Source organism: Puntigrus tetrazona, chromosome 19, assembly GCF_018831695.1.
Source record: "Puntigrus tetrazona isolate hp1 chromosome 19, ASM1883169v1, whole genome shotgun sequence".
Taxonomy (NCBI): Eukaryota; Metazoa; Chordata; class Actinopteri; order Cypriniformes; family Cyprinidae; genus Puntigrus; species Puntigrus tetrazona.
The window spans coordinates 8,701,444-8,718,656 of NC_056717.1; the positions used below are offsets into that span (position 1 = coordinate 8,701,444).

At 38.9% G+C, this 17,213-nt stretch overlaps 1 protein-coding gene across 4 annotated transcripts in view; it reads right to left on the reverse strand.

Moving 5' to 3' along the window:
* Positions 1 to 17,213, reverse strand: part of ripor2 (RHO family interacting cell polarization regulator 2) — a 54,187-nt gene that overhangs the window by 29,313 nt on the left and 7,661 nt on the right. Inside the window, exon 1 of one of the 4 annotated variants that reach the window (XM_043217958.1) lies at positions 11,787 to 12,027. The exons of 1 other annotated variant lie outside the window; for it this stretch is intronic. In XM_043217958.1, the coding sequence (XP_043073893.1) occupies positions 11,787 to 11,865 (79 nt within the window). In that variant the 5' untranslated portion in view covers positions 11,866 to 12,027. Of the gene's footprint in view, positions 1 to 4,288; positions 4,504 to 11,569; positions 11,614 to 11,786; positions 12,028 to 17,213 lie in introns of those variants that run through there. 2 more of the 4 variants (XM_043217962.1, XM_043217960.1) reach the window with 2 other exon arrangements.

Below are 17,213 nucleotides of genomic sequence, written 5' to 3' on the forward strand. Positions count from 1 at the left end.
CGAAGTCCTAAAAATACAATGAAAAAATTACAATCAGAGGTTTGATGTGGTGCATATAGGTCAGGCAAAAAAAAAGAAGCTAATCCTGAATTAGTGATGCTCGCTAACACAAACATCATAAATACTAGGATGGTAAAAACAATTACAGACTATTACAAACTTACTAGTTTGTGCTATGAACAGAAATTAACTTCTGATTTTTGCAAACTGTTGAATAATGTTATAATATAAAATAATATTTATGCTTTTAACCTGGCAGGAAATCAGGAAATAAAGGTAAACAAATCCCATCAATCAACATAAAAAAAAAAAGTAATTTTCTGAGCTGGTCAGTTTTTTTACGCATTTTCTGTTGTAAGATGTACAAATCTAGTTGGCTTTTAAAATCAGCTGTAGTTTATGAGGGTGCAGTGCTTCTGAGTTACAGCACAGCTGTATTTCAGGACAGACCCCGAGGAGGACAGCACCCTTTAAAAGGCATAAGGATTTGGCTTTTCAAAGCAGATTACGTGTCACAGCTGACAAAATGTAAAAATCAGACATCATCTGAGGGAGAATATGTCAAACATGACAACATCCAAGGACCTCAATTCAATCAGCCAATGACATTTCAGAACAAATCCACCGCACCCAATCAGATTTTCGCACACCTATTGCTATGCAAACAGATGAGGAAAAACAAAAACACTGAGTTCATCAGCTTATGTTTAAGGGATAAACCACCGTAATACTAATCACAGGGATGAGAGACTGTGATTGTGTCACTATGCAATAACTGTCTGCGAAACGGATGTATGAGGGGTGCCCTCAGTGCGGTCAAATTCAAACAGACTGTTAATCAGGGGGGATTATGGGATAGCGTTCCCACTGATGAGAGCTAAAAGCACATGTCATCCGTTCACAACGAGAGAGAGAGTGAGGTAGAGAAGATGCTAAGTCATTCACTTCGGCTTGCCTTTCTCCAGAAACTAAATAAAACACAAGCTAGTCAGCTACCAACCAAACACTATTTCAAGGCACCACACACATATTCCTGATGCAGAATCTGTTCCAACATCTGTATGATACTACCTTTACAACAAAAAACGAATTTGGACAATTTTGAAGGCAGCAGCGCATTCATCATTTTCGGATGAGGCAATCCCAGGAATCACACAGCATCCAAGACCAAAGTCGAGAGAAATACCACCGAAAAACTGTACCGTACATAAAATGTATTCTACTCTTTAGGCTGCGTATTAGCGCTATGAAGTATTGCACGTTCAAATCGCAATATGCATATTGCAACGACTTGCAATAACTGACTGATTTTACAAACGCATTACCATATCACGCACTGCATCATTTAACATCACGTTTTTTCTTCAATGCCATGCAGCAAATAATTCAGCTTAGGAGGCAGTTGCCTATGTAGACAGTTCAAGAGGTTTTGGAACAGAGCTAAAATACTCAGTCAGAATGTAAGAAACATGAATCAGTATCAATGATACAAATGAAACTATCAGTGCTGGACACAGTTTATAAACCTGATCATGCACCCTTAAGTAAATTCGAATGCCACACAAACCTACTTTCCACTAAGATTTCATTACCATGTACTTGTTAAGATCAGAAGAAGCAATATATTCACTGCGAGCGCTGTTTGTTTGTTACTGAATGAGTGTGAGCCGACAACAAAGGGCATATGTCAGTGGAGACCGATTCTATAGTAACACTGACGCTCCGCCGGCCTCTCGCTGACCGCGCTGATTTGATTTAATTCCCTTTACGGCCGAGTCGAACCTCTCACACACACAAAGTGACAGTAGATGAAGCCCAGACCTCTTCCATCCTGCTTTCTCCACCTACTGAAAAAGATTCAGAGATCGCCCTTTCATCAACAACTTCTTTTCTACCTCCACTTTTTCTTAAAATACCCCTCCACAGGCCCCGGGGGTCAGGCTTTGTAACGGGGATTTGTCTGTACAAGATCAGTGAAGACAGGAGAGAGACTTTCAAACGCACATGTACCTCGTAAGCTCAATTATATCTCTGTCAAGAGATCCCTCAGCGAACTGCGGCTCAATGCGAATCGAGATTCGAAAAGCCAGTTCACAATCCAACTCTACAGCCAAGTGGGTAAGCGATGACTGAAGGAGGATTATACACTGATGGCCCCCAGCAGAGGGAAATTCAATAAGCATCAGCTGTAAAAACGTAAACCCTTAAAAAAAACCAAAAGAGAAACACATTAGGACTAAACATTAGTGTAAACAGCTTAACAGGGACTCGCAAAGCCGGTGCGCTCACAGCCGTTCCAGAGAACGAAGACTAGTTGTTTTTAAAGAGCCTGCAGTAAAGCAGCCTCATCTTACTGAGCGCCTGCCAAGTTTCAGAGCTTTTCCTTATCCAGCGAAATTCACGAATAAGAAACAACATGCTCTGCTGAAATCACAAACCTTGCCCTCAACTTTGCTCTCAAAATCCAAACATCTCCGCTTTTACGATAGAGAATAAATATGCATGGAGAGCATCAACAAACATTCTTTCTAATGTGGAGAGTTTCGCAAAGAATCAGAGGCTGTCTAGATTGTCGTAATGACCCCTTAACAAATAAAAAGCCATAAATGTACTGTATTCAAACAGACAGTGTTGCCCGCCTTGATAACAGCAAACCACCGGCTCAGCAGACTGAGAAAAAAAAAACATTAACCACTAAATCTTTTCTTAGAAATGTCAAACAGAAAGCGGTAGAATTTGATGTAATAAGCAATACACTACATTTCTGAGAGGCTGAGATTGAAAAGATGAGAGTAAAAATGTCTGAAGTGAAAGGGAGTGAAAAGGTGGGTTTATTCGGTGAAAAAAAAAAAAAACTTCAGAGATGAAATTCTGAGAAATGCTCATTTATCACTGCTTCGGCAGCTCGAGGCTCAAACACCCCCCTCCAACGGAGCGTAACCGTGACCACCCGCCTTTTTAAAGTGGTCTTGGTTGCGGAAGTATTTTTTTCATACGTTTTCCCAAGAGGAATTTCATTAAAATCTTCATTAAAGAGCTCTAAGGCCTCAACCAAAACAACCAGCCCTGAGATAAATCACAACAGGAAAAACTTTGATCCAAAGCAAAAAAAATATATATATATATATGAAAACTGGAAACGAGATTAAGGACATTTGAGCACTGCAAATTATGCTAATAAATATTGGATGTTTACTGCAGGATATTCTGATATATATATATATATATAGAAATACCTAAAATCATCTCACCTTAGCTTCAAATACAGAAAGTAACCTCAAAAAGAAGCATTTCATCTGCTGGAAGTAAACATATGGCACTGTGTTATCCATATGAGCTCATGAAATATTGACCTGACAGCTGCCAAATTATACCACAGCAGGTTCAAACAGACATCAGGCTGGTTTTCTAATGGCAGCTTGTCTTATTTCATGATACAATCTGTTTTATTCACACCCGCACGAGCCAACGAAGTGCAGCTATTAGCAGGCGAAAGTAAGATTCATTTCCGCGAATCGGTTCTCTCGAGCCGGTAGTTTTAAAGAACCTAACCCTACAATGTTCAAATAAACCCATATTATGATTGCATTTTAATTATTTTGCTTTTTCTACGCTTTATTAATGTTGATTAATGTTAATAATGTTTATTGCCATTTAATGTGTAACAGCTTAATTTGATGATTCTGCTCATAAAACAACTTTGAATTTACTGTAAACAATACAACAATTAATGTACATCCAGGGGTAAGAATGCAGCTGTGCATACCATGTTTTGACACAACCTTCATATAAACAATTAAATCGCTCAGACAGATTATCGTGAAACTCGAATCTGTCGAACTGTTCTTTTAACCGGTTTATCCGATTCACTTAAAAGATCCGACTCAAAAGAACGATTCGATTCGAAGCGAACCGTATTCCGATTCAGTCTGGTACAGGATAGACTACGTTCAGTTTACAATAGGAAAACGCTTTCAGAAAAAAAGCTATAATTAAAAATATTGTCCAGCTTCTGCAACATCACACGACTCACGCGGAGTGCTTTACAGAAGTATAAAACACAGTATCATAACTAAAATACGAGCAGATAAATCTTAGACTCGGATGCGGAGTTAAACGACCGTTATTAATCAGTTCATCGCATCAAAACAATGACAATTGGTGGTCACGTTTGTCATTTGTAAAAGCCCTCCAGCAAACGCTCGCTGCAAAACAGCACGTCCCTTCAACGAGCAGTAACGTTCACACTGTTATGTGCCGTAGCGTTAAATATACAGACCGTACTCACCGCTCGAGACGGAAAACTTATTCCCAGTGAATGTTATTTAGTCGAGTTGAGCACTTCCATCCATGCAAACGAAACGGCACTTCTCCTTTCTGCGGCTCGATGTGCTGACGTGCGCTGAAGGCTAAAAACTATCACAGCAAAACGTGCTGAAAGACGGCAGACTTTGTCGACTGAAAGCATCCAGCGCGACAGCAACGGATCAAAAATCATATGTAGTACACTCGTAGAGATTTGTAGCGCTCCCTCACAGCCGCCACGGACCAATCAGGAGGCCGCGCGGGGGTAGTGGGCGGGGCCTGTCTGTTTTGTCACTGGCATATTCACCCTTGACTGATTTGAGGCTTGTCTAAAAACACATTGTAGTGTGCCACATCAGGGGCCGGCATTAATGGAGTATGCGCTCAGCTGTCAGAGTGAATCTTAAGCTGCTTAAACTATGTGTCTGTAGGAGTTTCGCATATTTAAAATAGCTCAGTGTGCCTGTAGGCAACACGAAACCCGCACACTATAGAAAAGAGCACTAGATGTATGACCACTGGCCAGCGTACATTCTGGAATGAAGGATTTCTTCATAATATTGGGATCTAAGGGAGTTCAGAAGCGAGTCTTACTGAGTTTTGAAATGGGGAAAGCCCATTTGAAAGCTTAAAAAGTTGATATAATAAAAAAATGTACAATATAGAATAAAAAAAATTACATTATGCTCCTGTTGTTGTTCATTGCTGAACGTAACAGCATATTGGGCTCTTAAAGTTTGCCGTCACCGAGAAAAATACATCTTAAAACATATTCAAACAGGTAAAAGCCATTTTAAATTGCAATAGTATTTCACAATAATGTGTATGTATTTTTTGTCAAATACATGCAGCCGTGGGAATAAAAGTGACTTCTTTTAAAAACATTAAATTCAACTTATTTTTTCCAAACCTTTATGTGTTACAACTGCAGTTCTACCAGGAACTTAGGTGGACACTGTTAATCGTGCAAACCCCTCATCAACATTCATATCATTCATATTTCGACAGTTGACTTTCGTTAGACAGATAAGCAAGTTTCCTTTAAATTGGGATGAATTCAACCATATTTCAATCCAACCAGGCTGTACCGAGTCTCACTATTAGTATGTTATTTCAAAGACAATGTGGGCAGATAAGAGATCAATTAAAAGGATTAATTGTGCATGAGCGATATCTCTCGTTTATCTTTTCATCTGCAAAACACACAGATCTGTTTGCCAAGCTGAAGTCTTTGCTGTAGGTGGAGGAAATGTGCCTCGCAGGCGCTGCACTCTGTCATAGCAGAATCAGCACGGCCGCATTAAAGTCTGAGCACCTGATTTAGGTACTGTTACCGTGAAAGCCACTTTACATCGCGTCTCGTCCTTTAAGTCCCAATCTTCCCGCTGAGCTCATTGCGGTGAAACCTGACCTCTTGCATGGTGCTGTACAATAGCGGGAGAGGCTGAGTGCATCCAGACAGGCTTGGACGGTGCGGCACAGACACCTCCACATGCATCCTCTCTCTAAGCTGCTGCTCGCCTCATCCTGTAATTACGTCTGTCACCAGCAGCCCCCGACGAGAAGCTATATTTACTGGAGCCCTGCACAAACAGTTCTCAGGCTTACAGGAGCCTGGTACAAAACTCTCTCCATTCACTTGCATCTGGTCGTGAACAGGTTAGCCGGTATATATGAATGGCTAATGAGCAGAATCGGTATGCAGTGAAGGAATTCGACTGCACTCGACTCTTAGATGCCTTGTTTAGATAAGTCTTATTTGGGGACGGGACATGCATTTGTGTATAACAGGCCCCTCGTTCTGTCTTGGTATTTAAGGCTGCTCTGTGTTGTAAATATAGACCGAGCGGGAATCATTCACGCACACGTTTGCACGGCTCTGTTCGGCAAACACGTCTCATCTCAGGTATTTGCTATCGCTTCCATTGGGAGAGACAAACAGAAATAGGTTACGGCATGCCACTGGGGTCAAGAGGTTACGAAAAGCAGGCAGACGAGTACCGCTGAAGATCAGCATGTGTGAAACTGTTGATGGAACGATCACTTTAACAATTTGGAAATGTTCTGTTATTTGCTTTGTGAATGACAACCATGTAGATCTACTTAGCAAACTATATAACAATTAAGATTTTTATTTTTTTTTTAACCCCCCCCCTCCAAGAACATGTTTTTTCTCTCTCGGAAAACGTAGAAAATATAGGTAGTCTAATTTAAAAAGTTGGATTTCTAAACCTAGAATAGTCATTTAAATAAATTCAATCTTAAAAACACTTTAAGTGTATTTTTTTTTAAGGAACATATGCTTATTTTAAAATTGTAAGCTAAAATATTTCTAAAATCCTGTCAAAAAACAAAACTCATTCAGTAAACCACAAACAACTTGAAAAATCGTAATGGGAAGTTTCACGGAATCCCCAAATGTAAAAAATGTTAGGCCTCCTTTCTGACCCCCATATTGTTGGAGACCACAAAAACACACGTAAAGTACCACTAGTAGAAAGCACCCTATTGAGAGTTTCGCATAGCTGTGAACCACTCACATATTCTTGTAAAACGTATAAATCTAGTTCTAAGTAAAATGTCAGGCCGTAAATTTCCCTTTGAAACTGCAGCACCGCAAAACTGTGTATATTTCACGACGTTTGAACAGTTTTCAGATTATAGGCTGCTTGTGCCCTGTGGCTAATCTCCTGCCTTTGGTCCCGTAATGACAGGCTCTGATGCAGGTAGCAGCCCACGGTGCCAAACAAACCCTCATAGCTGTCTGAGGACAGCCGGCCTCCAGGTGTTCGGTAAGCTGCTGTCTGCATAACAGTTTGACGGGAAGATTGAGATCGGTTCTGTCTTGGTAAATGGCGTGACAAAATCAAATGTTTTGCTACCAAACGGTGGTTCAGAGGAAACCAGGAAGCGCTAGCGCTCATCTGTCGACCTCCCCGCATTGTGTGTTTTCACCCACCGTGCAGCACAAGAATACAGCCGTGGACCCGTGTTTGTGGAAAGCTCTGCTTGTTTGGTCTAAAGTAGGTCAATGGAGGCCTCCGTCATGTGTTGTTGAGGAGAAAACACACTGAAATTCACAACAGTTATTGTACACATAGCACCTGAACCGCTCAATGAGCCGTCTTTTAAAAACACTGCTCTGGCTGCTCAAAGAAAGGGAGGCAATCAGCAGTTCCGCGTATTTTGCTCTCACTCTGAGGCTGTATACAGTTTGTTCTCTGAGCTCGAGGGCATGTGTCCTGAGTCGCTATGACCAGGTCATGGCTTCTTCCTTCTGACACATTCGCCCTGAGCATCGCACGCTACATGGATGGATAAACCATATGCACGCAAGCTGCAGAAAAAGGGGCTAATGCCTCCAATCTGCATAAGCCTGAACCAACCAACAAGCAAAAAAATCTAAGTATGGCTGTAATTCTGAGAGGAACAAAAATGACTGGGGATTTCATTGCCAGCCTCAGGGTGCTCACACTGGCCTGTAATTTCCCCTTACTTCTCTTTATTTTATCAATAAGTGTATCAATACCCAGAAAATAAAATTAAAAAGAAAGAATGCAGTGCAAAAAAAATAGTCAGTCAGTCATTAGTTGTGTCTTGCACTGCAATACATTCTTAAAATTGGCATGAAACAAACGTTTTGATTGACTTTTCTTCCTTTTTAAGATGTTTAGTGGAATAGTGAAATTCGTTCTTGAAACAGAAATTGAATTTTTTTCCCATTTGGAATTGATTGGATCGTTGTTGTCTGCCGTTGCTGCGAGAGTGACAGTCTGTCCCACCCTTGCACCAGTAAACTCATCATTAGAGGAGAGAAGAGATGCTGTTGCAGAGGGGAGGGGAAGTTATTTTGATTAAAGATTACAAAGGCACATGGATTTTAAAAAATGCATGATGTGCAAGGATAAATCATTTACAGGAAACATTGCAATATTACATAAAAAAATCACGTCAACTTTAAAAAAAGATACATTCACTTGATGAGTAAAAGTGCTTGTTATTGTAACTCGTTATTGCATCAGTAACATTGTTATTTTCAGTACCATTTGTTCTTTCAACAATCATGTTTTTTTTTTTTTATTAATTCAATATTTGTTGAATAACTAAAGATATTTGCATGTGTAACAAGAAGTCATTATTGTATATTGTAAGATATTAACTGGGAAAAAAATATTAAGAAAAAGAAAAATTAACTGGATTAATTGCTTTAATAAACCAGTAGAAACTAAAATATCACTTGCAATATATTATTTTGAAATGTAATATATTACGCAATATTCTATGATCTTCAAAATATTTCGCAATGTCATAGCGTTAATAATAATAGATATTTTATTTTATTTTTTTAACAATATATTATTATTATTATTATTATATACAAATTGGTCCAGCAGCAATATAGTCAGTTGGTCTCACTATAGGTGATTTATAGATAATATAGGCCCCAATGCAACTTTGTAAAATTTCAGACAGAGATGTTTTATAATCTTATAATCAGCCCTAATCCTGTTATGTTAAAAGGGTCTGATGTGATGAACCAAACAGCTGTGTGAAATGCTCAGTACTACGTCACTCGCTCACACTAAGTCAGCCTCTGATAACGACAAGACATCAGTTGATGCCTATCATGCAGCTGTTGTTCTTACAAATCCTGCTGTGCTGACATAGACACTGACATCATAGTTATTCATTGGCAGCCTTGGACATGTTGTGCAGAGTGATGATGACCGAGCACATTGTGTAGGGCTCACAATGCTAGTTCTGCAGATAACATCTCTACCAGCGGCTGAGTTAAAGCCGGACTACGGCCGTAAATCCCTCGTCCTGCATCAATCAATACGCGGAGCAGCTCGGGGCTGAAATCAAATGCCACCGCAGCCCCGGCGGGGATACGGTTTCCCCAGCCGGAGTGCCATAGATCAGAGGTGTACAAATGACTTGAAACCTGACACTGATTTTTACACAAGCTTGATTTGATTGACAGAAAACGTGATTAAGTCCAGCTTAAATGCAGTTCTTACATGTACGGCAGCTTTCTGCCACTGAAGCAATATGACTGAAGCAATGCGTACAGCCTATCATCAAGTTGCAAAGACTTTTAAATGAAAATACAGAAACATTTTCCAAAGTCTCACTTCCTTTTATGCTTTGGAAACAATTAAGGAGGAAATTAAATGCAATACTGCAAAATCAATATAGTCATAATACGAACTGTAATTGCATATTGATGAAAAAGGAGAGAATTAAGGGTGACACTTTATAAAACAGCCTCATGAACGTAGGTGGCATAATATTAATCGTGCCCAGTAACTCATTTCGGTTAGTCATTAGGTTTGTCTGACATATTGGAGACTAAGACTTCACCAGTCACTGTGACCCAGGCATGAGATTATTCTCAGCAGTACTCTGAGTAATACTTTATTTACAGTAATACTTTATTGCTTCGGGACCAGAAAACAGACTTCACTCTCTTAAAGGAGAAACATGGAAACCCTCTTTGAATAACTGATGAAGCACGTGCAAAAGCACACAAGTGTGTTTTTTGTTTCTATAAAGCTGCCCCTTACTCAAACACTTTTTTAACGAATTAAGTTAAAGAAAAATGAATAGCTGAAGTGTAAAAGTTTTTGGTATATAGGCTGAATAGCCTTCACTGAACTGTAAAAGATCTGAGGGTCTCTCGTGAACTGGTTTCATTGGATGGTGATTAAATACTGGAAGTTTTTGAGTCTTGGTTTTTGAATTTCCAAAAGAAAACACGCATAAAATGCATGGTGATTAAAAAATAAAGAGTTTGTGGCAGAAATAATCACATGTATATTGGGGTCAGTCCAATCGAGTCACAGATGATTTGCTATCTTTCTTAGATTTGCTTGTTTCTTCATCAGAACAATTTTGGAGAAATTTTTAATTAATCGCCCGGAGTGAATGGGTGCCGTCGGAATGCTAACATCTGATAAAAACATCACAATAATCAACAAGTAAACTCCGGTCCATCAGTTAATGTCTTGTGAAAAGCTGTGTGTTTGTTCATTATTTAATATCCAGCTAAAATATATCACAGTAAAATAAATGCATATAATGTGTATATTATCTTTAAATATCTATATACAGTATATCTAATTATTATATCTAAATCTGTTCGACCACACGCTTCTGCATTGCTCTCTAAAAGCATTTGAAAGTGATGGGTAATGACCATCACTTTCACACAATCACAGTCTATAAATAGATACAGCAACACATTTCCACCCAATCCAAACTCAGTCATGCTGTTCCTACAGTTTAAACCCTAGAGGGAAAAGACAAGATCTCAGTCATGATTTAAAGCCAGGGATTGAGTGAAATAAATCACTTTTATACTACTCTTTCTCTATATATTCTCATACGTTCATTCTCTTAGAGGCAGCAGGTAAAAAGGTTTCTGCAGAAACAGCAGCTCAATCTGAACACTGAGTTCTTCGGTGCTGGATGGAGATGACAGCATTGTTTCAGACTGCATATCACAGGCAAAGCACTTGTCATCTGCCAGAATGTAAACAGACTTTAAAACGTCAAATTTACCAGTGCAGATGTGCTTATACTGAGCTAATAATTCAGATTTTTCACATGCCAAACAAGCCTTCAAACAACAACTAAGCAGCAAAGTGATATGGTATTGGCAATGCTGACCAAAAACACAAATTATTTTCAAACATTTGAGAACAGTCTTTTTTTTTTAAAGAAATAAATACTATTATTTATCAAGGATGCATTAAATTGATGAAAAGTCATTAATATTGTTCGAAAAGGTTTCTATTTCAAACAAATGCTGTTATTTTTTAACTGGTATTGTGATTTCCGAAGAAACATTAAGCGGTGGAGAATCATCTGGAAGGAAATTCGCTTTCCTAGGAATAAATTACAGTTTAAAATCCTTCACAATATTACAGTTTTCTTCTCACTTAAGCGCAGATTGCAGCAGTTGTGTTCTTTTTTGGCAACATTTCCAATGCTCAAGTAGAGAAATTACATCCATCTGCTTGAACCTCTGTTTACAGAAAAAAAGCAGTCATTACATCTTATTACATTCAGTTTGTGCTGCCCCGAAGAGTCTATTTAGGAGTAAACATACAGTAAATGTTCTTCAGAATTCTCACTGTCTGTTAATTCATGCAAATTTCATAAAGAGGGGAAATCTCTGCCCTCCGGAAGACCAACAAGCATCCGCTTTGGCATATCACAGCAGATATCACTGAAAAGAACATGCCTGATCATGCACTACCTTATGAAATGCCAAACAGCCGCGACGTTTCAGCTCTACAGCGACGTGCTCATCTGAGTTATCAAACACATCTACTAATGTACTTCAACACAGCCAGGAGTTATACAAGAACGCCCACTCGACACCGCGGCTCTTCTGTTAAGATATGACACATAAAAACTACATCTCCACAAGATTCACGGCCTAAACTTCCCACCCCGTCCCGGCGTGACCCTACCGTCATCATCAAAGACATCCTCAGCCTCCTCACGCATCAGTTCATTTAGGTCATCCTCCGTGATGTCATGAAAGGCCATTGCGTTTTATCCTGTCTTTACGTCTGAGCAGTAAGTATACTGTAAAATTAAATCAACGCTCGGACGGTCTCCCCCCCCGGGCGAACGTGAAGCCCTCTGTCAGCTTGAGCCCGAGCAGAGAGGCAGTGGACCGCTCTGAGCTTCTACTCACTGCACCAAGTCGAGTGTGAGTGTGTGTGGGAGCCCACACCACCCAGGCCAAGTTTCATCAACAGGATGATTTCATAATCTCCTGAGTGAGTGTGAGAACGAGGGAGATAATGTGTGCGTGCGGTAAATATGCCAAGCCTGGTGTGGTGAGTGGAGGTCAGGCCCAAGCATCTCGAGAGCCAAACCCTGTGTAGTATTCATCTCGTATTCATAGCAGTACGTAGTATTTTTTTAAAAAGCGTAACAGAATTCACCGCAAAAAGACGACCTAAAGGCTTTTAACTTGGTAAGATAATGCAAACGATCAATCGGATGCTAAAATGCAATTATGAACAACAGGTTAGCGTTTATGCTGATCATTTAGAGAGCTTAATAAAACACATACGATACAGCGGGATTTATAGGGTTAGGGTGCGTATGGTGAACCACTTTGGTGCATGCTCGAAAGCTTCTGTCGTGTTCTTCACATTTATAGTGTTTCTGAAATAGTAACTAGGCTGCAGTGGATTTAAGTCTTTTTCTTTAATTTTGGTGCGCCTCTTACGAAAGCTCTGTGGAACCGACCTAACGACAATCTCATTAACGCAGGGGTCAGCTCACACACTCACAGTCGTATAACAGCAATTATTCACTTCAGGACTCTTTAAAAACATGTCCTAAATAGAGGAACCAAAATAGATCCACCCACACTTGTCACGTTTCCTGGAAACATTTTGATGTGATTGCTCCATCCTTTTACATTTCGTGGTGTTTGTAGCAAGAATCACTATATTTGTATTACTGTTCAAACACGGACTTTGACATTTTATCAGTATGAAATGGTTGAATGTAACTCATCTTGAACAGGTTGTGCTATGGGCATGAAGGCTATACATCAAATGATGCTTTGCCAAACAACCAGACTTAAGCTTTTCACCTGGTGGACAATACGTCAGCAAAACAAAATCTATTAGCAAAAGCTTATTTTCAATGAGGAAGCCATAAGAGAACACCTAGCAAAATATATTTTTTTCTCTTTAGTGTAAATCAATAGCATTGATTTTGTCTACCATTTATACCTACCCCCTAAAACACCAACTACCCTATATAATAATTATATACCTCGTATTAACTGAAAGAAAATTGAACCATAAATTGAAGAAATCAGGTCTCGAATGAATGGTCTTCATATGATTTCATATGTTTTGGCACGCATACAAACACAACAAACCTTATTTAGGCTACTGATAATTTCCTATTTATGTACACAAAAATATTCTTCTACAATTTTTCGCTTGATTATCGACAGATGTGCATTTCACCAGCTTAACAGGACTTATAATCAGTATAAACACTGTTCCTACCTTCATTAAAATGTTGATGAATCTGATTTATTCAAAATGATGAGGCACCTGTGCGCAGTTAATAATTTGCATGAAACGATCAAAATCAAGTCCATATAAAGCCTTCCTGTACCGCCTCACGTCCAGCTAATTTTGTCTTGTAAAAAATCATTTTTGTTCGGTAAAAAAAGCTTTAAAGCACTATATGACTCCCGTAAACATGTTTCCCATAGTTATGAATCTAAATGAGATGGGTCAGGTCTATTTTTCTTAATATGGCAAAAATGAGTTTTGGTAGACGGATTAAAACCTAGGGCTAGATGAACACTAGCATCTAATAACCCCACAAGTGTCCCTGACTCTACAGCTATGCAAGCAAAATAACCTAATATTATAAAGATAGATGAGTGAATTGTGTTTGGTTGGAGATAGACTGACTCGCCCCTGGCCTACAGTCGGTGGTGCCTTTCAGGTCTGTGCGCATGAATAATGAAGGACATGAGAGTAATAAGACCCCTGAGGTAGCCAGGAGGAACTGTTCTCTAGACCAGACCACACAATGAGCCTGGCTACAACTAATGTCAGTGTGAACCTCAAATCTAACACAAAATCTCCCTACGCAGTTATCATTGGGATATATGAGAGGGTCCATAAAACTCTTCTTGTTTAAAAAAAGCATTTTAGTAGATATTTGAACCTAAAATGTGTACCTAAATGGTATGCATTAGCATCTTTAGAAAGGGCCCCGCCCCAGCAGCTTTTGTACCTTTTTTTTCTGAGAGTCTAACAACATGTGTAAATAAACGTGTTTTAATCAGCTGAGCAGTGATTATTGCTGTACATATGATACACATTTAAACCTTTAAAGCATACCTCCACTGTGTATAAAATGAAATCCAACAATCATTTCCTTGTATTTGTTTTCCTTGTCTGTGATAGACTGGATGAAATCTGAAAAACGAAATCTTCATGGCAATACAGGCTCATCAACAGTCTGTCCTGCTGTAATTATGTTAGCTGTTAGTCATACCACTGAGAATGAGCAGTTATCATACCGACACACACACACACACACACACACACACACACACACACACACACACACACACACACACACACACACACACACACACACCTGCTGTTATCAGCACATCCCACGCACCACAGACAGCCCTAGGTAAAAACAAGAAACACACTGTATGAAACATATCAAAGAAAAGCCTTTGGGAAGGGCAGCGATCTGTACAATAGAGCCACAAACACCGATAGCTTGTTAAACAGTTTAATAGAGAAGATTAATTATATTTCTGTCATTCTATTGAATTTATTTTATGGGAACATCTTAATGCCTGTTGCCATTAAGGTCACTTTTTATCTTAATGTACTCACTTCACCTTTAACTAACACAACTCCAATGTCTCTTCTCAAGAGTTCATCCATATGTCATTTCTAAGCCCGTCAGATAAAGGGATTCCGGGTCTTGTTCTTGATTTGGTAAAGTGCCAAGCACTGCATGAGCGCTGATATGAATAATCTTAATTCACGTCAATTATAGCTTAACAATGTGCTTCACTTATGCGAGAATATGTAACCTCTTTTTGAGGGAACAGGTTGTACTAACACTCAAAGAGACGATAAAACAAGCAGAGGATACTCTCTTATTCTGCCACTTTGTTCGTTTTATTATAGGCGATTAATGAACCAGTAAACTACACATGGTGCTGTTCTTACAATGACGAGTCGAGGTCTCTGTGATGCCGATTCAGTGCACATTAAAGTAGTTTAAGAGTATGAGCGGTCTTGCCTTTGATACTTGCTGAGTCTGTTTGCAGATTCATTTTGAGCGGATGTTGGAAGAAGGTGGGGGAATGTGAGTTAAATAATACGAAGCACCCTCGTGAGCAAGAACAGCTAACGATTGTTTGTCCAAAATAACAGATGACAGATGTTTTCTTTCTTAAAAGCTCTTCAAAACTGTTTTCCACATCAGGGTCACCAATGCAACCGTAAGGGGAGGAGTGTTGTTTTATTTCTGATTTTAAACTCTCAGTGACCCAAAGCCACTTTGCAAAGCCTCGCTGCTCACTCAGAAGGCATGGGAAAGAGGGCACAAGCAATATGACAAACAGTTTTACTGAACCCCACCCTGCGCCAGTTTCAATTTAACTTCTGTTTTTACCACTAAACTGTTTTTCATATCCCCAAGAGCTTTTAGAGGACAAATGCAAAAAAGTAACTAGAAAAAATGCCTCTGAACATACAAGTGAGCTCATTGTTCATAAATAATCACTTGTCTTAAATTCTCATAATGCTCCCGTCACAATTTGGTATTCACTAAAGAAGCAATTTTATTTAAAGTGCTTGAAATCAGCTATTTGTTGCATTTAAATTAATTACTGCTAAACTTTATGGGAGGCGGATAATTAAAGGGACATTTAAGGAACAATAAAACGTACTCTTCATGATCAGGACAGGCTATGGGTGGAGAAGCTTCTGTGGTTTGCATCACATCCGTTCCCACATAAACAGGTGACCAGAGAGCAGGGATGTGTTTGTAACAGGGGGTGGAGAGAGAGAGAGAGAGAGAGAGAGAGAGAGAAAGAAGGAAGGAAAAGAGCCACACCTTCCAGATATCTCTAGCATGCTGATGTTGGTTAAGAGCAATATTGGTCATGCCTTAGTTGTGCCAGAAGTAAAATTACAGCATAGCTGGAGTAATGCTGGTCAGACCAATAAGATCTTCAGAAGACTTATTAGTAACACATGATCTTGACAAATGGGAATAGTGCTGGGGGAAGAGAGAGAGAGAGAGAGTTAGATAAAAACAGATAAAAAACAAACTATAGCAAAATCAAAATGTTCATATTAAAAAAAGACAAAAATATTTTGTAGGTGTACTATTTTATTTATTTAAATCATTTTAATAGTTATTTATTATTCTATGTAATTTAAAGTAGGTGATGTTTACTTGCTATTGGTAATACTAACTAATCAAATTAATAAATAGTATATAATAGTATATAGTATATAATAATATATAACTAAAAAAATTAATTTTTGATTGTTGAGATTACCAAATATTTAAATATTGGTGACTTCCTGTTGCTATTAGTAAGATTTAAAAATAATATTTCTGTGTTCAATTAATTAGTAAATTTTTATTTATTTAATTATTTAATTATCTGTATACAAAAATTAGTAATCGGTTCGCTATTAGTAAGATTGCAAAATTCAGAATTTGTTTTTTTCTTTATGATTGGAAAAGTAATGTTTGTATATAAAGATTTGGATTGGTTTGCATTTGAAGAAAATTAAATAAACGGATTAATATGATAACAAAATCCCACAAAGACAATTTTAGAAAGCCACAAATTATTCATGCACACATTAATTATTAATTCATGTTATTTTATAGTTCAAATTCAGTTCTCTATCCCCCTGAACATGCTGTGAAGTGCTTGGTGCTGGGCTCTTAGTTTTCCATCCAGAGTGTGAGATTCTCATACAGAGTTCCAGAACTCCAGACAAGGAGCTCTTTTCCAGTTTATCTACATGAGAATGTTCTTTCCCAGCATGCCTGGCGAGGCTGTCACCCTCTGCTCATTCAGCCCAGCCAACCCAGGCATCTTGGCATTCCTCAGTGGGCCCACATCCTGCTTTTAAAACAACGATGAGCCATGGTAACATCCCAGAATCTATCAACACCAGCCCCAATCCCCCAGGCCCCACAGACTAGAGCTCTTGAGAACCCCGGGACCCCTCATTTAGGATCGCACAATGTTGTTGTCCCGTCTGTTCCAGTGATGTGTACCTGTTGGGAAGCCACTTTTGTAATTCAACATAATGTTAAATGAGGCATCGCCACTATGTTGGTGC